The sequence below is a fragment of the Triturus cristatus genome, chromosome 3_1 (assembly GCF_964204655.1).
Source record: "Triturus cristatus chromosome 3_1, aTriCri1.1, whole genome shotgun sequence".
Taxonomy (NCBI): Eukaryota; Metazoa; Chordata; class Amphibia; order Caudata; family Salamandridae; genus Triturus; species Triturus cristatus.
In genome coordinates, this window is record NC_140583.1 from 252,821,087 (window position 1) to 252,845,910 (window position 24,824).

Sequence of the window (24,824 nt, forward strand, 5' to 3'; positions counted from 1 at the left end):
TAGCCAATAGGTCTCGCTTTGGAACCTTAAAAGTATTTAGTTATGCAATATCCTTGGTGCAACAACAACTGTTGCATGGCTAATCACTTATAAGGTCCCAAAGGCGAGACCTATTGGCCATGCCAATGCTTGTTTGTTTCTTTTTAACCTTGTTTCGAGGGAGGTGTTAAACTTAGTTTTATAATCTACAAGTATACAGTTTTCAATACTTTTTTCTAGATCCTCTACAGTGATTGACCTACACTGCCAGTGCGGGATCTTAAAAAAGCACCTCTGGCATCTCTACTAGTTCAGAGTGCACCCTACGATGAGGAACAGCACTTAGTGTGAGTGAGGTTTCAGCGTCATTTTTAGCTCAATTGCAGAGTAGGATGAGTTAATTCTGTGAAAAATGTTAATTTGACAAAAATCTTGATCAAAGGTACAACTGTGTTATTTTGTGTGGGAATTTCATCTCCAGGGGAAATGTACTCAGGTCCCTATGTAAAGTTCCTCTAACTCGCCCACTTTGTTGTAAGAAATGCTTTGATCAAATGCATCTGAATGTTTTTCAAAGGTTGCAGGTGAGGTCAGAGATACTGGAGCAGTGATCAAGTGGTCATAAGTGTTGCTAATAATATAATGCTAATTATACCAGCTTGCCTGGGCTGCACCAAAAATATGAGGATCCTGCTTCAGAGGTTGGTGCAGTGGCATGCTGCCCCTGAGACGTGTGGAGCCGTGAGTGTTGAGTCGCTGAGGGCCGCTGTTCTTTGCCCGCGCTCCGCTGCAGCTTCGGAAGGCTGTTCTCCCGGAGTCACTGGCAATAAAGGCTGGTGCAGATCGCGGCCTGCGGCGCTTGCAGGAACATCGTGGTAAGGGAGGGCCCCTTACACCCACTGCACCATACGGCCAGGAATAAAAAGATCTCCGCCAAAGAGCCCCTGCATAGGGTGCCCGTCTGGTATTGCAGTGCTGACCCGACGAGGAGCATGCCCGATGATGAAGCATGACACCCAGCTGGCTGGGTGTGTGAGGGCCCTTATTCCGAAAGCAAGGATTTCCCAGTCCCTCCCCTTTCTTACCAACACTACCAGTGTGTAGTGAGGGACTTCTTTAGTCACCTCTCTCTCAGCCCTCTTTCCAATCAGGAACTGCATACCCTTTTTCTTGATGTTAACACAAAAAGTCCACACAGAAAGAGAATGGATCAAAGTTTTCTTCCTGCTTAAACAGAAGAATCCATCAGGACTATGGAGACATATAAACCGGCTGAGCAGTAGAGGAGTTCAAAGAGAAAATGGAGTGGCAGAGCAAGACTGGCTGGTCTATGTGAAGCACTTATATTCAATCGCCCAATCCAGCACAAAGACCAGAGAAAAGACCTCTAGCCCCCAAAACCCCCTCGAGGGTCCGGGAGACCAGGCCGAGACGCATTGCACACCGCCAGCCCAGATAAACCCTCAAATGGTCATCAAGATCATCAAGAACATGAAGAATGAAGGGGCCCTGGGCCAAATGAGATACCCGCACCGGTTTATAAAAAAGGCCCCTGATTTTTGGGCAACCGTCCTCACTCCTCTTTATAACCACTCTTTTATGACAGCAACAACCCCTGATTCCTGGAGGGGCTCCTTACTGGTCCCAATTTTTGAAAAAGGGGACCGACTAAAGCCATCAAATTATAGGCTCATCGCTCTGCTTGACCTCGAAGCCAAGGCCTATGCCCGCCTCTTATTGAAGGACCTGGAGACTTGGGCCGAAGAAAACAGTATCATTCCCTTTTACCAGACCGGCTTCAGACCTCAGTCATCGACCATGGACAACATACTGGCGCTAGCGCACCTAGCAACTCAAGCAGCAAAGAAGAAAAATCCACCACTCTTTTGCTGCTTTATCGACTATAGCACAGCCTTCGACAAAGTGGTACGAAATAGGTTATGGTGGAAATTAGAAAACTGGGGCATTCCGCCAAACCTACTGAAGGCAATGAAATCACTATATGAAGACACCTGGGTGCGGGTCAAAACCAACTCCGGCACAGTGTCTCCCAAAATAACAACGAACAACGGGCTGAAAGAAGGATGTGTGCTGGCCCCCATCTTCTTTAACCTGTACACGGCGGATCTGGGGTACGCCCTCAAAGGAGCCAGCCTAGTAGCACCAGGACTAGGCAGCATGAGGCTGCCGGTGCTACAATGTGCTGATGACACAGCTATAATGGACCACACGAGGATGGGCCTACAGAGAGCCCTAAATGCACTGAATCACTTCAACATCGATAGCAACCTTACAGTCAACCAGGGGAAAACAAAGGTCGTCATTTTTGGGAGCTACCACCTGAAAAAGAAAGCGCAGTGGCTAATGGGAGATCTGCAAATCAGTACAGTGGGATCCTACAAATATCTAGGGTTTTGGCTCACGGAACGGGCCAAGGCAAACGCACACTTGAAACAGCAGTCTTCCAAAGCCAATAAGGTCATATACCTGTTAAAGCAATTGAGTTTACATCTGATCAGCCCCACCGCCGGACCAATGCTGACTGCCCTAAAAGCAAAATTGCTGCCAGCCATTAGTTATGGCCACCTGGCCTTCGTGGGGTCGCAGGATGCCCTTCTCATCTCAGCCCAAGCCAAAGTGTATAAATCAGTCTTCCTCATCCCAAGGTCGGCAAGGAAGTCAAGGCAAAGACTGGAGCCAGACGTGGTAAGGCCAGACCTGGTGTGCCAAGGGGAGATTATAAAACTATATTTAAGGATTCTTAGGCCCCCGCAAATTCCTTAAGACAATAACTGAGAGTTATCTTTGAGGGGACAAGCTCGGCATGGCACACAAGTCTTGGCAAAGTGCTTAGCATATTGAAGATCGAGGAAGACAGCATACCATTGCCGGAAATTGCACTAAACGCCTGGATAAAGCTATAATTAGATAAGTCCGCGAAACATCATTAGAACTGGATTTTAAATCTCTTCGCGCTAGCCCCCACTTTGACCCGCTGAACAGCTCCTACATGGTAGGCAAGGCACAACACTATCTTAAAGAGGCCCTGACACCACAAGCCCGAACCAAAATACTCTTCATGAGACTATGTATATTAGGAATCACTGACTTCAACCCTGCATGGGCTCGCAAGGGGGATTCTACAAAATGCAGACTGTGTACCTACATGAGGGAATCCTAGTTGCATCTCCTACGATGCTGCCCCACCCTTAGAAACGAACGCTGACGACTGCTTTGCCCAATTTGTATCACCAAGGGAACCAAAACATGTAGCGAGGCGCCAGCCTTGTGCTTTTCTAAAACAACCACGATGACCTTGGTGAGACTGGGGAAATTCACTCACCAGATTAGGATTGCTATAAAGGCTGCAAATGAATACAATCAAACCATGGTGTCTAGTACGGAAAAATAAAAACAAGGGGGATAAAGCAGCTTGGCCCCAAACAAGTACTGAGCCCTGCACCCTCTTACCCGTCTTACTGAGACTGCTCCATATTATGGTTCTCAATTGAAGAGCTAAGGAGATTGGTTTATAGATTGGTGAGGTAGAAAACTACCAAGGTCCACTAGGGTGCCTCAGAAACGTTGTGCTAGGACACATGACAATGACCACCGGCGCTGGCCGATTGAGTGGGTGCCGCTGTGAGGGGGGGAGGGGGTGGTATATCAACCAAATTTTATCTGAAGCTCCTCCACTCTTACTGTGACCATTCTTTTACCTGCACGTTTTTACGTTTTTTTCTGTAATGATTTTAATTAATTGTACAGTTAATACATAAATAAAAAAATTATTGAGTAATACAGTGGGTTAAAATGTATATTGAGTTAATTTCATTAGTGTTTTAGGTTGAGTAATGATTGCCTCCTAGATCCTTTTCATTGAGGTGCCATTTTTATATTCTCATACATTCATATAGGAACTTATTGTGTGCTAAAAGTTGTAGACTTGGTTTTCTTACACTGAACCAATTTGAATGATACATTGGATAACAATGATTTGTAGCAGAAAAACCCAGGGCTTGAAAAATTTAATGTATGGATGAGTCCGAGCGAGATGGCAGTCCTGGGTTTAATTGTGAGATATATTGTGTCAGCTTGTATGATGTTTGGATGTAATTTTGTCATGCTTTGAGCAAGAATACTGAATGCTCTCTGTTGCATTGTGGGTTGCATTTAATAGAGTCGTTGGATTGGATTGAGTTACAGCTCGTTTTAGGGTGGGGTTGAGTTAATTGTAAGGTTTGTCTTTTGGTCAAATCAAATTAAGGTTGCTGTTTGATATTATGTCAATTAGCAAAACAAACAATATCAAATAATAACACATTATCAAAAACATAACATATATACAAATAATCGGATTCTGAGTACATAGCACCATCAACAATATTAAAAAAACCAGCAAACAGTTACAAAAGTATAACTGAAACGTATATGTACAGCCAGCTGTTATAATGTGCAAAATTGAGTTTTTACAGATGGGGAAATTAATATACATTGTAATGTATCCAGTCTCAGTATCTTTACGGATCACTTGTTTACAGACAACTTGCTGAATAGGGGTCCATCCACTTACTCTAATATCTGGGGATAAATGCTAATTTGAAAGAGTACTAAGAGATAATCAGTATATAATCTTCATATAGTTGGAACCTTGTAAGGGATGGCATACCTATATAACTTACCTTACTGACACTGCCCACAGGGAATTATGCCAGAAGAATACTTTTCCAACCCCTTTATTAATACGAACATTGTAAGACCAACAGTATCACACTTTCAACTTTATAATGTCTAAACCTTTGGCAGGTTTAAAACATAGCAGCAGGTGAGCACATTAAGTCAGGGTCAAGACTGATTTACTTATAGGTGGGTCCAAACTGGGGTGGCGTGGTGAGCGAAAAAACAATGGATTTAAGCCGAGATCTCTGAACTGGAGTGAATGTATGACAAACCGTTTGCGTGTCCCGTGCAGCAGAAGATGCAATGCGCTTAAAAGCGCAAGATAATGATAGCATCCCGTTCTCCGTGGAAGCGATGAATCCTGGGACACCAAGTCCCTCCTGTCAGCCAAACCGTTTGCGCGTCTCCAGATATCTCCCATTCCTATAGTGTGGATACAGCCTTCTAATTTCCATGCATAGGGGTGTTGTGTCTGTCTTTTCTGGGTTATATCCAGGTGTGGATGTAGTATAAATGTGTAGTTACCTCCCAATATAGTTGTGCCTTACCCAAGGTCACTAGGGACATGAGTTTCCACCGAAAACCATAAGGGTGTGTCCCAGTCATTGTAGACCTCCTCCCGTATTTTGGCATTGATTACAGCTGTTTTATTTAGCAATTTGGCGGATTTGGCTTGTGGTGGAATTTATAGTATAACTGACAAGTATCCTCTTTGCTCAGGGAATCTTGAGAGTTTGTAAAGACATTTGTAAGATGCCTTTTGTGAACGCTTATAATATACTCGGTCTTCAGGAGACTGAGTTAGCAAGCTTGCCCATTAATTGGATTTGCTTCCATTTTTTGTCCCACCAATCTAAGTGTCCAATCATTCACAGTTTAGAGTGAGAGATCCCTTTCGCCCTCAGCTCTACTATACCAGCATGTACGTTGGGTGTTGCGGGTGGCCACCAGCATCTTCAGCACATCCTGATTATTAAACATTTTCACTTCTAATTATGTCTCTATTTTTTCACATTCCTCTTTAAATGTAATGTAAATATTGTCTTCGTGTCCTTGTTTCTCTTTTAAAACCGACGTTATTTATGTTTAGTATTCAAGGCTACTCATACCTTTTGTTGTAACGTCTTCTGTTTATTCCGTTTTCTTTTATATTGGATTTTCTCCCTTATTACTCCTTTGGCATGTTAAGTACACTAGCATGTTTTTTATGGTTCTCTCTATATCAGGAACAAAAGACATTTTAAAAAAGAGGCAGCTTATCCAAGCTTTGCTTGATCACTTTACACAAAAGTCTAATTAGAGGTACGTATAGCATTTCAACTCTCTGGCTTATAAGTGACAATATTGTGCTGTGACTAAATCAGTTTCTGCGAAGTCACGTTATAAACCTAAGAAGCAGGCATAAGGTTGGTTTGTGAGTAAACGTTTGTAATCCAGTATATCCTTCTCGGTGCAGATAACTGAGGGCTACGGCAGTGCAAAATGGAGTCCACAGAAGTAGCAGCAGCATCAGCAGCAGAAGAACTCAGCGTTCTCCCTCTACCCAAATCCCACCCTGGCATACCACCTGCTTTACCCACAAGGTTTCATGTTTTATTAGGCGTTACTGGAAGTGTGGCTTCCCTGAAATTACCTCTTGTGATCTCCGGACTTCTGGAAATCCCTGGGGTGAGTAGCATTGGGGGGACATTTTTCTGGAGTAAAGACTGGTGAAACCAAGAGCATGCTGTTTATTACCGAGTTACGTTCAAATATGAGAGTGTACCCCGAGGCATGAACATTATAATCCACTACATACCATGGTAAATACAACTAAGTTGTGGATCCTGGAATATGAGAACATAAAAGTATACAGTCAATGAGAATATAATTTTGAGCAAATTATTTCCGACTGGTAATCTGATAATAATGTGATTTTAAATGTGTTGGAAGTTTTTAAAGACACACTGTCAATGAACAGCATTCTATTGATGTCCACACAAGTGGGTTGATAAAGGGGACTCATGTGAGAGGGGACAGATATTGTATTGTATTGGATGTGTAGGAAGCGGGAAACAGCCTGTAGGAAGTTGGGTTTCTGTTGCAGTAACCCCCCCCACTTTTTTGCCAGACTACTGATGCACTTTGACTTGATGTGCCCTGAGTCCCTGCCAATCAGGTTCCCAGGGCCTGTGTTCTTTCCCAAAAACGGTACCTTATACCCCCAATTGGCACCTCTCTGGCCACATGTCAGTCCTTTGAAAAAGGTAATGTGGATACCAAAGGCACTGTGGCCAGGTAAGACCTCTAAGGGCTGCAGCACTTATATACACACACACACCCACACCCACACCCATTGCAGGCTGCGTGTTTTGGCGCAGAACAAAGTGAGGAGTTGACATGGCACACATCCCTGTGTGCCATGCCTACGACCCCCTGCCCTGGAATAGGTCAGCCACCCCTCTAGCTGGGTGCAGTATACCAGTGGTGAGTGTCTAGACCAATTCTTAGACATTGTAAGTGCAGTAATGCCATTAAGAGTATATGGTGCTGGGAGTTTGTCATTACGAACTCCACAGCACCATAATGGCTTTACTGAAAACTGGGAAGTTTGGTATCAAACTTCTCAGCACATTAAACCCACACTGATGTCGGTGTGGGATTTAATGAAAAATGCACTCAGAGGGCATATTAGAGATCCTGCCTGAAAAACGACAAGCCTCTGGTGAGTTCCCTGACTGGTACACACCAGCCTGCCACCACAAGACCTGTTTCTGGACCCCTGGGTCCAGAAACAAAGCCTTTCCTGGGTAGAGGTGGTCACACCTCCCCTAGGCCAGGAAGAGCCATCTGCGGTAGGAGAGCTTCAAAAGCCTTGCTGCCTTTGTAATGCGACCCCCAGTCTCTCCAGCTTTCAGGAGCAGGCCCCCTTCCTGTCTCCCTTCTTTTTCGGTGGGTAGACAGGCAGGAAATATTAGCACAGCCCAGAAAGGTGTGCTCACCTCTGCCAACCCCACCCCTCAGGTGGGGGAGGCGAGGTAAAGCCCACTCTTCAGTGCCCACCGTCTTGCAGATGGCAGGCACTCTCCAATCAGGATTAGGGATTGTGCCCACTCCCCCACGTGGGGTGAGCACACCAAGGGTGTAGTCATCCTAAGGTCAGTAGCCCATTGGCTACTGACCTCAAGACCCCTAAAATGCCACCTAAATACAGTATTTAGGGGCCAGCCCTGAACCAGGAAGGCAGACTCCCGCAACATAGGAAGAAGAAGGACAAAAGAAAATGCCCAGCAGAGGAGACTGCAGAGAAGAACTGACTTGGTCCCAGCCCTACTGGCCCGTCTACAGTATCCAGAGATCCTGCGCTGAAAGTCACCTTGTCCTTCAGCCAGCGACCTCCAGGGCCCACTGGGAGGACTGACTGCCTTCAACAAAGACCGGATCTCCTGGGAACAGCAGCTCTGTTCAAAGAAAACTCCCAAGACAGACTTTGATCCTGCTAAGGACAAAGAAACCCAACACCTGGAACCACCACTGCACCCGACGCCTACAGCCAGAATCCGGGTGGCCCACCGTCCCAGCGAGGTCCCCCAGTGCTCCAGAGTCCATGTCCACAGTGGGTTGACCCCTCCAGGACTCCCCGGCGTCGCCTGCAGCCTCTGCATGGAGACCCCCCCCCTGATTGCGAGTGGCCCGGTAAGGTGAAATCCGACCTCAAAAGACACCCCTACATTCAGCCGCACTGCCCCCTGGAGAAAAGAACCCGAGATGCACCTACCTCCCTGAGCCCTTCAACTTACCTGCCCAGTTGTTGCTTCCTCCCGAAAGTCTTCCTGGACCAAACCTACAGCTAAAAACCGAAACAGAAAATCCCTGTTGAAAACAACAGGGCATCCAACGCCAAAACTGCACCCGGCCGACCCTGAGCCGCTGTGGGTGTACTTTTTGTGCGCAAGCAGATCCCCCTTTGCCCTGAGCCTAGCTCCAGGAGCTTTGCACACTATACCTCATATGGGTATAGCATATACATAGACAGCTTCCTACACAGCCTTTAGGCCTTTACAACAATGCCTTTACCACACTACCTTTGCCATGTATTCATGTATGTCTTTACTACACATGCCAAGTATTGGCAAGGTAAGTATATATATATATATATATATATATATATATATATCTGGAAGAAGCTAACAGACATCTGAGCGATAACCTTTGCTACAGGCTCTCTAACCACAATGAAATGGATAGCAGTAATAAGGAACTCAGGAAACACCTCAACAAGTTCAGATCTCAGGGCCAGTTGAGCAAAGAAGAATGTGCATTCCTTAACATTGAGACTCCAGTCCTCCATATCCTTTACTTTCTGCCGAGAGTGCACAAAAACGTGACCCCCATTACTGGTCGACCCATCATCTCGGCCAGAAAAAGCATCTGCGAAAATATTTCCTAGTATGTGGATTTTTTTCTCCAAGATCTTGTATCCTGCCAGACAACCTACCTCAGAGACACCAGTGATTTCTTGCTCAAAGTAAAAGACATTCCATGGCACGAGGACTATTTGCTAATTTCCATGGACATTACATTAGCTGTATACCAGCATACGTCACCATGATGGTCTAGCCGCATGCAAATACTTCTTGGGTAAAAGACCCATCAATTGTCACAAACACAACAAACTCATTTTGTTTCTAATTGACTGGTGTCTCACACATTATTTTTTCATGTTCAATAGGAAGGTATACCAGCAACTCAGGGGCGTGGTCTTGGGAGCCTGCTTCTCGCCCAGCTACGCATGTTTACATGTTGGCTGGTGGGAGGAGCGGGTTCTCATGGTCAAGCACCAGACAGCTTTCAATGACAACATTGTATCTTGGCTGCGTTACATAGGCAACGTCTTTTTGATTTGGCGAGGTGATGTTAACAGTGCTAGAATTTTCATTAGTGAGATCAATGACAATGATCTTAATTTGGAATTCAATGCCAACATTAGTGCCACCTCTACAGAATTCTTGGACGTCAATCTGTACATCGCCAATAGCGCTTTGCATTCCAAGCTTCACAGTAAGCTTACCGCAGGAAACTCCACACTGCACGCCTCCATCTTTCACCCTAGGCACCTCATAACCAGCATTCCCTATGGGAAGATATTACGATTGGCCAGAATTTGCAGTACCCATGAAGATCTCCTTGAGTGCCAGGGGGAAGCAGCCAAAAGATTCAAGACCCGCGGTTACTCAACGGCTGTCATACGTAAAGCCATTGTCAGAGCCAATGCTATCCCTAGGGAGGAATTGTTAGTGGTCCGAATCCACCCCTGAGGTCACCAGTGTGACCAACATACTAAGTGAGCCAAATTGCCTAGTCACCCCGAGATTGATTATAACGCACAACACTGAGGAAAGAGCTATTAGAGCTGTAATAAACAAGCATTGGGGTATCATTAAATCAGACCCCGCACTAGGACTTGTAGTAGCCCACAAACCTGACATCCCATACAGAAGAGCTTTTTCCATGAGGGATGCACTAGTCAGAAACAGTCCGGAGATCGCCACGTCACAGAATTGGCTAGCAGACAGAAAGGGTTTTGTTAAATGCCAGAGTTGCAGGGCATGCAGGTTTGGTAAGAACATCACAAAGGTAGACTGAGCCTTCAGACGCGCCACTTACCATCAGACATAGACTCACGTGCAGAACGGAATTTGTGGTGTACATGCTCGAATGTAACTGCGGGCTGCGTTACTTCGGGAGCACTAAATTGCAAGTGCACCTGCGAATTCTCCAGCACCTCAGAACGATAGTCAACAATGACCCAGCCTACCCCGTAGCCAGGCATTTTAAGGAGATGCATAATAACAATTCAGAGCACCTCTGTTATTCAGTCATTGATTGCGTCTCACCGCTTAGACGGGGTGGCAACAGGGAGAAGCTTTTGAGGCAATTGGAGAGTAGATATATTCTGCAATTTAACACCAAGGCGCCCGCTGGTCTCAACACCACGGTGGTTGCTATGTGCAACCACGAAGAGAATACCCAGTATTCATACGGTCATTTTGGTTGTCTATAGTCGGTCTTTAAGCATAGGCACTACAGGCTTGTAACCAATGCTGCGGCAGGAATGGCAACACATGTATTTAGACATGTTTGCGTATGATTATGAATTAGAATATCACTTTTTCACAATACGCTATGCTATACACCCAATGCTTCATTGTAAGGGATACTTTGAACAAGCACTGACAGACTCTAGAATTGTTCCTGCGCTTTCACACATTTTCTATTAGTATATTCTCTGCATTTTTATGTCACTCAAATACTCTTGAGGAGGTACAAACACCACACTTATATATTTTGGCCTATATACGAATCATCCTGAGACTTTCAGGGTAGGAGCGGAGCGGAGCGCCCCATTAGTTTTGAAAATTTCGCGAGGATTCGTCAATCGGCGCCAAAGTTATTCAAAATAGAATTTTGAGATTTCCTATGGAAACTCGGTCCTAACTATAACTATCTACTGGCGACCGCCAGTAGATAATATATATATATTATCTACTGGCGGTTGCCAGTAGATAGTTATAGTTAGGACCGTGTTTCCATAGGAAATCCGCAACATTCTATTTGGAATAACTTTGGCGCCGATTGATGAATCCTCGCGAAATGTTCAAAACTAATGGGGCGCTACGCTCCGCTCCTACCCTGAAAGTCTCGGGGGGATTCGTCAAGCGGGGGCTGAGAAAAAAGGGGGGTCCCAAAACGCGTTTTCCCCATGCATTTTTCCATAGGACCTTTAGACACAGCTACAGCCCGAACGGCTGAACAGAATTACTTGAAATTTGGCAGAGAGGTAGTCCTCAGGTCAAGGATGTGCCTTTTGTAGGTGTAAATCTGTTCAGTAGGTCCTGAGAAAATAGCATTTAAATCAATATATATATCTGTAAGCGCGCTCCGTGCGCTTACCGTAAGCTTACCGTACGCGTACGGTGCCGTGCGCGAGCTCAATTCTGATTGGTGGTTACATGACTGTAAACATTCGAATCAGTCGAAATCAGGAAGTGTCGGCCGCCATTTTCTGTCTCTCGCACTGAGAAACAAAGGTGGGGAACGTGAAACGGGGGCAACGAAGAGAGTTGCAGACCCCCTAGTGTTTGTCAGGGGGTCCAAGAAGGACCCAAAAGTACGAACAATAAATTTAATAATTAAAAAAAAAATCGCGGGGTACGCGTACGGTAAGCTTACCGTACGCGCACGGCAAAAAAAATAAATAAAGAAGTAACAATCACATTTATTAAATAAATTAAAGGACCCACACGGGAGAAAAAAACAAATGTTACTGCGTAAAAAAAGGCGAGGCGCGCACGGCATGGACTGCGCAACGTGGGCGCTCGGTGCGCAAATCGCACCGTGCGCGCAGGGTGTGCGCATAGTGAAAAACCAGAAAAAAAAATTAAAAATAAATACATAACTTAGCATTTAAAAAACCGTACAAATTCACTGAAAAAACCATAGGTTTCACACACGTTATAGTTAGGAATTATCATTTACAAAACCTTGCAAATTCACTTAAAAAACCATAGGTTTCACACATGTTATAGTTAGCTGTACATTTCACTCTTAAAAAACCAATGAAATTCCACGTTATAGTTAGATCAGGTAACTATAACTTGCGCGACCGCAATCCACAATGTGTAATTTCAGATGTCATCATTGATGTCATGAGTGATGTCACTGACCATGTCATGAGTGATGTACTATGTGACGTCATCAGCAGTTTATTGTGGGCGCGCAAGTTATAGTTACCTGATCTAACTATAACGTGGAATTTCATTGGTTTTTTACGAGTGAAATGTACAGCTAACTATAACATGTGTGAAACCTATGGTTTTTTAAGTGAATATATATATATATATATTAATACACGCACACACGCACACACACACACACACACTCTTTTTCAAAGCTGGGGAAAACATCGTGGCAGTGTTCCTTATATAGTCAGGGAGACACTGTTGCATAATTCATGAACATAGGTAAAAGACTTAAGGCACTGTTACACAACCAGTGCCACTCAGTTTCAGTTGCGGTTGTGAGGTATTCCACCTCACGCAGGGCGGCATGCATTGTCATTTTGCCCCCGTTGATTGGACTCCTGAACCCAGAGGCTGAGGCGGTTGGGGACCCGAGGAGGCGCTTTTTATCATTGAATACAAGCAGGAAAATGGTTTTTAAACTTTGCATAACATCTCGCATCCTGCGCGACCATTTGGCAGAATTACCACCAAGCACCACCTACCTGAAAGCATTACAGTGCATTCTGGGCTGTGCAGTCCATAGGAGAACCGAGGACTGGAAACAGGTGAGCTGACATTTGTGGGGGCGGAGCATGCCTGAACAAATCAAAGGGCGGCAGGACTTTTACAGTGCAAAGGAAAGCCTCCTGAAACTCTTGGGCGCTGAAGAAGGCAACAATTTGCCGAAATGCATTCGCCATTACCTTGAAATAAAGGGCTTCCTCGACTTTCCCCTGTGTGGCTTCTGCTCTTTTCGTGGGAAGGAGTATTGTTGGATATAGTTCCACGTCAGCCAGAGACGTGGTACAGAGGCCCCTGCTTCACATGCGGCCCGGACTTCACTGGCTGTCTTGGCAGTTTTTTGGTTTTCCGAGGTATCGGATGGTCTGGGCACGCCTCAAACGTTTGGGAAGAGGAAAATGCGGTTGTGAGGTATTCCACCTCACGCAGGGCGGCATGCATTGTCATTTTGCCCCCGTTGATTGGACTCCTGAACCCAGAGGAGGCGCTTTTTATCATTGAATACAAGCAGGAAAATGGTTTTTAAACTTTGCATAACATCTCTCATCCTGCGCGACCATTTGGCAGAATTACCCCCAAGCACCACCTACCTGAAAGCATTACAGTGCATTCTGGGCTGTGCAGTCCATAGGAGAACCGAGGACTGGAAACAGGTGAGCTGACATTTGTGGGGGCGGAGCATGCCTGAACAAATCAAAGGGCGGCAGGACTTTTACAGTGCAAAGGAAAGCCTCCTGAAACTCTTGGGCGCTGAAGAAGGCAACAATTTGCCGAAATGCATTCGCCATTACCTTGAAATAAAGGGCTTCCTCGACTTTCTCCTGTGTGGCTTCTGCTCTTTTTCGTGGGAAGGAGCATTGTTGGATATATAAATATATATATATATATATATATATATATATATATATATATATACACACACACACACACACACACAGTCTTTTTCAAAGCTGGGGAAAACATCGTGGCAGTGTTCCTTATATAGTCAGGGAGACACTGTTGCATAATTCATGAACATAGGTAAAAGACTTAAGGCACTGTTACACAACCAGTGCCACTCAGTTTCAGAAAAAAGACTCAACAGTCAGAAAAAAATATAAAACAAAGTAAATAAATGTTTCTTCCCTGAAAACGAAAGGAAAATTTTATATATCATGTAACATATAAGTGTAAATGTTAAAAAACAAATGCTACTGACCAAACATGGCCAAACAGAAGAAAAAACGCAAATGAAAGTGTAAAAATAGTGACATCTCAAACATGCAAGTGCATGTATATTATGGTGCAACAGTCAATCCAAAAAGTGTGCCCAAATGGGAGTGTGCCATGGTGGAGTACCGGTCAAGTGACCTTGGGAACATAAGGAGACTTCTACATTTAGTGTGCGTGGGGGTGGGTGGACCTTCCAAGAGTGAGGAGGGTGGACCCGAAGTGGTCAGATTAGGGGGAGAGAGAGGAGGGAGAGGGTTGGAGGGGCTGAATGGGAAGAAGGGGGTGGAAGGGGAGAAAAGGGGGGTTCATTTAGGGAGGGTGGAAGGTGAAAACTGGGAGCAGGGGCAGCGGGATGGTGTAGAGTTCTTAGACAATCCATGTATGTATTTTCGCTGTCTCCACCTCTGATGTTGGTAGGAACACTGTCAAGTCCAAAAAATGAGATTTTTAGATCCTCAGCTGGAGTGGAGCTATGTGAGATGTTACAGCGTCTGGCCATGGGGTATGTTCTGTCATTACGAATTGCCCTAAGATATTCAAGGATGTGTTTTTTGACAGGAAAGATAGTGCTCCCCACGTACCTCATGCCGCACACACACACATAAACAACAAAATCGCTATTGCAGTTGATAAAAGTCTTGATTTTGTGTTTTTTGCCATTGGGTAACATAGCAGACTTCACATTGGTAATATGTGCGCAAGCCTTGCACTTGCCGCATTTGTAGAAACCTGGTAGTTCCTTCAACCAAGTGTTGCTTTGTGGTTTGCCAGGTTCCATCACTGTGTGCACCAACTTGTCCTTCAGAGATTTACTCCTGCGGTATGTGATTTGTGGATGGGGACTAATCAGTTTGCCTATGATTTTGTCCAGCTTAACCAAATGCCAGTGTTTTTTCACTATGGCCTGGACCTCATTACAGCTGGAATTGTAGGTCGTTATGAGTCTGATGTCGGGTTTAGTCAGTGTGCGTGGCTTAGGTTTAAGTAAAGCAATTCTGTTCACACACCGGACTTTGCGTCTGGCATCATCTAGAACTTTGTGTGTGTACCCCCTTTGGAGGAATCTTTTAGTCATCTCCCTTTCCTCCAAGTCATAGGCTTCCTGGGTGCTGCAGTTTCTCCTAGTTCTAAGGAGTTCCCGATAGGGGATGCTGCATTTGAACTTGGGCGGGTGGTGACTCCTTGCACGCAAAATGCTGTTACCAGCAGTTTACTTGTGTAAATTTGTTTGAAAGATACCATCCTGAACTATGACCTCCACATCCAAAAAATCTATTTTATCTACACTGGTTTTGCTGGTGAATCTCAGGTTAAGGTCATTGATGGAGATGGTTTCAAGAAACTCATTTAGGGTGGTTTGGAGGACGTCCCAGATGAAAAAAATGTCATTATGTACCTGGTCCAATGGACCAGATGCTTCATGTATTTGTCACAAGTCTTTGACCATAGATACTCCGACTCCCACCACCCCATGAACATACAGGCGTAGCTGGGAGCGAAGCAACTTCTTATCCAAGTTCCTGTCAGTTGCCTATACCACTAAATTGGAGAATCTCAAGCAATAGATTGGAATGGTCAAAAGTGGCAATGGGTCTGTCCTTAAAGAAATGTTTACATGCCTGGATCCCCAGTTCGTGTTGTATGCATGTGTAAAGTGAGACCACATCGATGGTACAGAGAACGTAACTTGCGTGCCATGGTATGTCAGTGATCCTGGATATAAAATCCATACTGTCCCGACAGTAGGAGGGTAGGCTGCAGACATAGGAAAATAGGAAATGATCGAAGTATATCGAGGGGTTCTCCAAAAGATTATCATTGGCAGAGATTATAGGCCTACCCAGTGGATTAGTGCTGTGTTTATGGACCTTGGGCAGCATATAAAAACAGGGACTGACAGGTTTTTTGACAGTTAAAAACAACAATTCTTCTTGATTAAGAAGCTCCTAAGTGTGCCATTTAGAAAGCATTTCATGGAAACAATCAATGGTAGCAAAATATTGACCAACATTAGCTTTGACATAACTGCCAGAAAAATCAAGCTGTCTTTTTGCCTCGCTCATATACTTTTTAATGTCCCACAAAACAACATTCCCCCCTTTGTCAGAGGGATTGATCAGAAAGGAGGTTGCTTCCTTTAAAGATATAAGTGCTGCTTGTTGGCCCTTAGTTAAATTTGTTGCTACTTGATCACGTCTCTTCAAACCTAATTTGCAAGTGTCACGCAACACTGCTTCATGAAAAGAGTCAATGTTATCATGTGGAGTATCGTGGTTAAATCTTGATTTGAGTTTGAAACCACTGCGACACCTCTTGTCCATCTCCAGATCCAAGAGACTCAAGAGTTCACTCTCAGTGGACCAATCCTTGTCACCCAATTCCAACTCCCTGAAGGAAGCTAAGTCAGTGATTTCCCCAATGGAGAGGAGTCTTGAGGCGGTGTTGGGATTACTGATACCCTGCCCACTCCTATGGCATCCCCTTGGGTACTCATCCCTTTCAGGGTGTGGATCTTGAGTAATGTAAGTTTTCTGGCAAAGAGAAACATGTCAATGCGTTTACGGGAATAGTCAAAATCATTTGTCGGACAGAAAGAGAGACCCAGTTCCAGCAGGGTCTGTTCATCATGAGTGAGAGTATGAGAAGACAGATTAATGACCGTAAGAGTTGGCTTACCCATCGTTTGTTTCTGCCGTATTCCTCTCCCACACGGCTTCTCAGTTCGATCTTCCTCCTCTGCCCCTCCTTGTTTTCCTTTGGCGATGTTTCCTTCTTTTTCTTTTTCATTTTCTTTTGGCGGTTTCCGCCGTGGCCCCTGGCTCTGTTGTAAAAAAACGATATTCCTCAAGTGTGGTAATAGGGATCTGTCCAGTTCTGATGGCTGCTTGTCTGTCCTCCAGGTTGGAGATGTCTGAGCTGGAGTCTGATGTGGCTGTCTCCTGCTGTCTCAGGGCAAACGTGCACCTTAATTCTTTCCTAGCTGTATCAAATCTCCTGCCAAAGGTTAGAATGCGTCCCGACGTATAATCTATTTTATCCCTCGTAAATTTCCACTTTTTCTTGGTTTTGATTTCATCCTCATATTTAGATAGGGTCCCTTCCATCTCTTTTATACAATTTTGCACTTCCTCCTGCTGGGGATGTTTGATGTATGATGGGACAGGGTTTTGACTTCCCCTATTTGGAGAGCAGGCGAAGCATTTGCTTGCATGTTGATGCCATGAGTGATGACCATTCCTCCAGTAGTTTAGGGTGCGGATCTTGATATGTTGGTGTGATGAGGATGCGCAATCCCCTGGGCACCCTACCCACTTCAATATAGTAATCGAGCGAGATGACCTCCCAGCTGCGATTTCTTTCTTTCTTGCACAATTTCTCATACGACCCCAGTACTTGTTTAAATGACCTGTCACCTTTGTGGTAGCCTCCCAGCTCTGTCCTGGTATTAGGCTGACTCTGGTTTTCCTCCTCAATAAATAAATCTGTTGCGACACCAAGTCGCTTCAGAATTGCCTCGCACATTGTTTAACGTTCCTCACTCTGTTCCACGCTTCGTTCGAAGAAACAAAGCGTACGCCGTGACCTCCAATGTGTGATGTGATTTTGTGCAACAATGCTTATAAAAAGAAGTAAAAAAAATAAGTAAAAAGATGATTCACTAGACATTTACCCAACAAGTAAGCAGTTACTAACTAGTAGAAAGTACTCCAGTTGGGTAGACATTTGTGTAAAACTGTGGACTCTTTTTGGATAAAGGGGCAGCTGAAGTTCTGTTCTGGCCCAGTCAGTCACACAGCTACTGACACACCAACACAGTCACTCAGACATCCACTGACACACCCATTTTGCCACTCTCACATCCACTCATAGACCCACACAGTGATCTCAGGCACACACCCACAGACCCATACAGCCACTCACACACCCATACATCAACTAACAGACTCACTTTCAAAGCTTAGGGGTTACAGTTAGGAAATACAGTTAAAAAACTTTCTAAATTTGTCAAAAAAAAGGTTACTGGCACATTATAAATAGGAAAAAAACTGTGAAAACTGCAGAAATTCACTGAAAAAAACAAAGGCTACAGTGACGTTATAGTTAGGCTGAATTTTCCCACTCACAAAACCATAGAAATTCAGCAGTTGGTGTTACCTGAGCTAACTATACACCTTACACTTCCGCAGTACTCTGCTTATAACCTCACATATTACATCACTCATGACATGGTCAGTGACATCACTGATGACATCTCAAATGATATCACTGATGACATCATCCACAGAACCGCTCACACACCCATACAACCACTCACCCACCCACGCAACCACTCACACACCCACTTATACACCCACACAACTACTCACAGATCCATACAAGCACTCACACGCCCAATCACACACTCTCATGTCCACTGACAGACTGATACAACCACTTACGCACACCGACACAACTACTCACACACCCATACAACCACTCACACAACCACATACACACCCATGCAACCACTCACTCCCACTCACATCCGCACAACTACTCACACACCCATTGAACCACTTACACACCTACTCACATACTCATACAACCACTCATACACCCACACAGCTACTCAGACACCTACTCACACACTGATAAAACCTCACACACCCATGCAATGACTCACAGACCATACAACCACTTACACATCCATACAACCACTTACACATCCATACAACCACTCAAACACCTGTACAACAACTCAAAAACCCATATGCAGCCCCATACAGCCCCTCACACACTCACTGACAGACCTATACAGCCACTCCATACAACTACTGACACACCCATACAGCTACTCAGACACCCATTCACACACGGATACAGTCACACAGCCACTCAGATGACATATGTTAGAAATAATATCACTCATTAGTAGTACAGAAAGAATAGTGATTTAACTTAGACAGTCTCTTAGTATATATCTTCAAGTCTCAGAAATATTTTCAAAACACGCTCACTGGGTAATGTTATCAGTTATGCCATTTGAGATGTCATAAGTGATCCCATCATTGATGTCACTGACCATGTCATGAGTGATGTAATATGTGAGATCATAAGCAGTGTATTGTTTTCAGTATGTACATGCATGTAGAGGGATGGGTTGTATAGTCATACAATCCAGAAAACCTTATCAGATGTAGAAGAGAATATATGTGTGAGCAAGTCTGCAATTGCGAGTGAACTACATCATGGCAAAAATTCAAGAATAAAACAAAACATTTTAACATAACTCCCGAGTGTCAGCATACTTTTCTGGGAGGAGAGAGCTGACTCCGTTTTCAGTGCCGACACCACCTTCGGTCAGGAGCTTGGTGGGGGCCAGCCACACAATAGGATTAAAGATAGATATATATATATATAGATATATATATATTTATATATATATACATATAATTTTTTTTATCACTGAAAAAACAAAGATTAAAGTTAGTTGTTTATATAAGATAAAATCTAATGTTAAAAACCAAAAAGTGGCTGAAATTTGCCAGTAATAGTTTACTAAGCAAACTATAACTTGTTCACCTCACACATTCCATCATTCATGGCATGTTAACAATATCAACATCACTGTTGACATCATACAATCATTGTGACACTGTCTTATAGGGTTTGAGGATTCGAACATGCTACACCCGTGGTCAATTTTCTATTCAGGTTAATGGGATTACCCTCTTAAAGATTTCACATGACCTGCAATTTTTGGTGAAGAGGTTGAGAGGTATAGATTTGCCACTGGAAGACACCATCTACCAGGCCCTATGGCCAACACTTTGTAATTTAATAAAATACCTACACTTGTTCCTGAGCTGGACATAATAGTATACAACCTTAGAGACCTGCTTACAGCAACAGTATGAGATAAACCACCTCTAATTGAGACAAGCCTATATTCTAGATTGCTCCATAATCTGCAGTGCCTCAAATCTACGTTCTGGAAATAATTATGCTTAGTTTATAGGATTTGTCTATACCACTTGATTACAACCATTTAACATGGGTATGTGCCTAGATGATATTCCATGGTGGTTATTGTATTGTCAACAGCAGCTCCGGTCTTTCTCACAGACTTTTTAGAACAGGCTTTGGCTTTAAGTCACAATCTACTTTAACATTTCTCTGCATCCCACATCAGGTGCACACCTTGTTTAACATGGAGTACGTCTTCCATCCCACACTTTAGTTATTTGCAAATGGCGCACTATATAACCGTAAAAATGCACAATTACATTTATCTCCATGGCTTCCACTATTTCCATGCTATTGATCTACATATGTACACTCACTAACTCTATGGTATATATGAATCTGATGAATACATCTGCCTGTGGACTCCTCAACTTTTGAATTACCCAATTCGCAGCATTCCACGGTAACTTTTCTTCTCAGCTGTCCCACGTCGACGCCACAAAGGAAGAGCTCCGCACGCGACTCTGCGTGACGTCACCTGAGCCATAGAAGACCTCGTAGGCGTGCTGACGTCAGTTCCCTCGTTACCCAGCCATCGACGCGTAACGTTTTTTTCCCCAGGCTCTCCATTTCTGGGAGTTTTGTTGTTGATGTTGTCCCGACTTTGTAACCATCGAAGATGACAACTGTGAGAAAATCGGGTTTTAAGCCGTGCAAAGAATGTGGGGGCCAGATGTCCATCACTGACCCTGAAGATTGTTTATGGTTTCTTTCGTCGGACCATGACATCGGGTCATGCACTTCATGCAAGCGCATCAATCTAAAAGTGCTAAAAGAGAGGGAAGCAAAATTATTCTTGGCCAAGGCCAAAAAACAGAAGAGAGGTCGCAGGAGGTCAAAGACCTGCCCGAAGTCACTGACACCACACTCTTCGAGGTCATTGAAGAAACATACATACGAAGAAATGCCATGGTTCTCGGCATCGCACTTCATGCCTGGAGATTGAACGGAGCAACCTGAGTTCCGTCTCTCTCCCACCAGATGTGGTGAACGCCAGAAGCCACTCCACCAAATCTGTATATTCTGATAGGTGTGCCAAGTTTGTTAAATGGTGTTGAGAGAGATCGACTGATCCTTTACAGGCCCATTTATCTGATGTTCTGAGTTTCTCTCTTTCACTAGCGCAACAGGGTAATGCATTAGCTACTGTTAAGGGCAACTTGTCTGCTTTGTCGGCTTTTCTTTATTTACCAGATGAACCCTTGTTGTTTAAATCTCCCTTAGTTGTGAGATTCAATAAGGGGCTCACTAATAGGTTTCCTTCCACTCCTTTTATCATGCCTCAGTGGGATTTGAATTTGGTTCTCAAATTCTTGATGGGTTCACACTTTGAACCATTACATAGTTGTCCCTTAAAGTGTTTAGCATTTAAAACTATATTTTTGGATGCAGTCACTTCCGCTAGGAGGGTGAGTGAATTGCAGACTCTTAGCTCCAAATCTCCTTTTACATCATTCCATGCGGATAAGATGGTTCTTAGTATCAGAGCTGCTTTCCTGCCTAAGATGGTCAGTCATTTCCACTTGGGGCAGTCCATCATCTTACCCAGTTTCTACTATTCCCCTCACCCTGCTAAGGAAGAGGAGGAGAGACTTCATCGCCTGGACCCCAAGAGGGAGGTCAGCTTCTACTTGGACAGAACCAAGGACTTCAAGTTGGCCGATCAACTCTACATCGGTTGTGTAGGCAAGATAAAGGGCAAGGCTGTCCACAAAAGAATGCTGTCCAGGTGGATCATCCTGTGTATTAAGATCTGCTATGCCTTGGCCAAGAAGGAGCCTCCTCAGGGCTCGACAAATCCACTCGACCGCTCGCATTTGTGAGGTAAATTTTATGAGGTCGAGCTATTTTTAGGTCCTACTCGCCCTTTCTGGCGAGTAGGAAAACATACTAACTTTTGTCCTCTGTCTTTGAAAACGGAGCAAATGTGACAAGATAACAAGATTTAAAGGCCTTTTTATTGCTCACAAAGCAAATGAGCAATGAAAATGCCTTTAAATCTTGTTATCTTGTCACTTTTGCTCCGCTTTCAGAGACGGAGGTCAAGTAGGTCACTGTTAGGGCGAGGAGATTTTTCAAGGTACTAGTCCTGCAGGACTAGTACCATTTTTCAGATTTTTCGAGCCCTGCTCCTGAAGATATTCACGCTCTTTCTACTAGATCTAAGTTGTCTTCTTCGGCTACAGATGTACCCGTGGTAGACATCTGCAAGGTGGCAACTTGGGCCTCCCTCCACACTTTTGTGAAGCACTATTGCTTGGATTCGAATGTGAGGAGGGACAGCCATTTTGCTTGTTCTGTGCTGCAAGATTTTTTGGTATAGATATGCAGGCACCATCTTCCGGGCGTGGTGCTGCTTGGGGATTCAATTCAAAAGGTGAACAATCCACAGACAGATGTATCCATCAGAAGAACAAGTTACTTACCTTTGGTAACGCTTTCTCTGGTGGTTACAGTACTGACCCACCCGCCTTCCCGTTGCCTGTCTGCTTATACCGAAAAATAATCAATGTATATCTTATGTGATTTATTGTTGGAATCATGTGATACTTGGCACTAGGAAATGTCTATGATGAAGAATTTCCAGTTTTGGGTTGTGTTTGTATACTATGTATACTGTTAAAAATATTGTTTGTTCAGATGTCGCCTCAAGGGCACAGAAAAAATGGGTGGTACTGATGTGAGCACGCCGAAAAGGTGTTCTTATGGCTCCGATAATGTCACGCGGAGTTGCGTGTGGAGCCGTTACATTGTGACATCCTCGTTGACGTGCTAGAGCTGAGTTGAAATGTTTCTGTGGAATGCTGCGCATTGGGTAATTCAAAAGGTGTGGAATCCACAGACAAATATTGTATCCACCAGAAAATGCGTTACCGAAGGTATGTAACTTGTTCCTATGGTGTATCAATGATGTCAAATTTCTGCCTTTTTCGAAGACAAGATCCAGACTATACATCAATGCTTGTCAACCTCCATTACTGACCATCACCCTAACAGCCCCCAACCCCATATATGCCAGGCTGACTGCCTTTCAAGAGATTTTACACTCTCGATCTCGTCAAGCCATTCTTTCCTGTAAGTCTGAGTCTCCCCTTTATCCATGCCCACTGGCCATTCTTCACCTGGCCATCGATACAGGTCAGCAGACCCCACCATCCTGTCAAACCTCTGACCCATTTCCCTGTTTTCTTCATTGACTAAAATGCTGGGAATAATTGTAAATGGTCAACTTATAACATTCCTGGAAAGCTCCAACTCCTTATACCCCGACAATCCGGCTTCAGACCTAAACACTCTACGGAGTCAGCCCTTCCCAAAGTATCTGAAACCGTCAAAATGGCCCTGGATGCTGGTAATAATGCGGCGTTGATACTGCTTGATCTCTTCGCAGCGTTTGATATAATCTCCCATAGCATACTCCTGCAGTGTATCCAATAATGTGGTATTTCCCATAAGGCTATGGCCTGGATCAAATCTTTCCTGACTGACAGGAAGCAAACGGTAGCCTTAGGATAATTCTGGTCAGCAGAAAGACTGCTTTCCCGAGGAGTCCGACAGGGCTCATCCCTCAGCCCTCATTATTCAGTATCTATATGGCTCCCCTAATCGCCCTTATATTCTCATTTGGAATTGCTACCACATCCTATGGTGATGATACTCAGTTGGTTCCATCCCTAGACAAAGGCTCTTTCGGTTCTGAACTTAATTTCCAAAACTACCTCGCCAATGTCATTCGGTTGATACAAAACATTCACCTTAAATGCAGCTCAGACAAAATCTAAATCCTGCTATTTGGAAAGTCAAATCTATATTCCCCACCCAATAGTGACCCAACTCTGTGCCCCTGCCACAGTGGAAGTGGCAGAAAACCTTGGGGTCAAATTTGACACCTATTTCTGCCCACAGCTCTGGCAGTAACAGGTATGTGCTTTAAGGTTATTAAAGTTCTAAAAAAAAAAACCTTTGACTTTTTGAACAAACTGCAGGAAAACGGTTGCATTTGCTCTAATCACTTCCAGGCACTACTACTGCAAAAGACTGTATGTAGGATCCTCCAAGAAGATACTCCATAAATTACAGATGGTACAGCATGCTCTGCTAGACTGGTGCTGAAACTTCCTAAATAGAGCTCGGCCTCCGCAGCTCTGGAAAAATTACACTGGCTACCAATCCACAAGAGGATCTTATTCAAGATCTTCCTACTGGTTTTCAGAGCCTTTGAGTCCATCTTACCATAATACCTTCAACCATTACACAACCCAGAGATTGCTGAGATCCTCCAATACTAACATTTTGAAGCCCCCTCGCTTCAGACTCAAAACACGGAGTGGAAAGTCTTACACGGTGCTGGGTACCAAAACCTGGAACCAGCTCCACAACCTTCTTCGTTTTATGGACACTGAAGCCAATTTAAAAAACAGCATGAAGACCTGGCTTTTTCATGCCACGGACTCTCTCTGTTTTTTCTTAATCTAATTATTCTATTAGACAGTTTTGTCTCTCACTGTGCCATCATCTATGGGTATATGTAGGTCCTAAGCTTAGCGCCAGGATGCTCAACTGCGAGTGACAGTGAACTCTACAAGTTTATTATTCATTTATTTATTCATAAGTGATATAATATGTGATGTCCTAAGCAAGTTTTAGTTAGCTTAGTAAACT

At 44.2% G+C, this 24,824-nt stretch overlaps 1 protein-coding gene across 2 annotated transcripts in view; it reads left to right on the forward strand.

Moving 5' to 3' along the window:
- PPCDC (phosphopantothenoylcysteine decarboxylase) overlaps nt 1–24,824 on the forward strand; it is a 310,731-nt gene that overhangs the window by 3,924 nt on the left and 281,983 nt on the right. For both annotated transcript variants that reach the window (XM_085643819.1, XM_085643820.1), the window contains exon 2: nt 6,116–6,327. In XM_085643819.1, coding sequence (XP_085499945.1) covers nt 6,142–6,327 — 186 coding nt within the window. In that variant the 5' untranslated portion in view covers nt 6,116–6,141. The remainder of the gene's footprint in view (nt 1–6,115; nt 6,328–24,824) is intronic.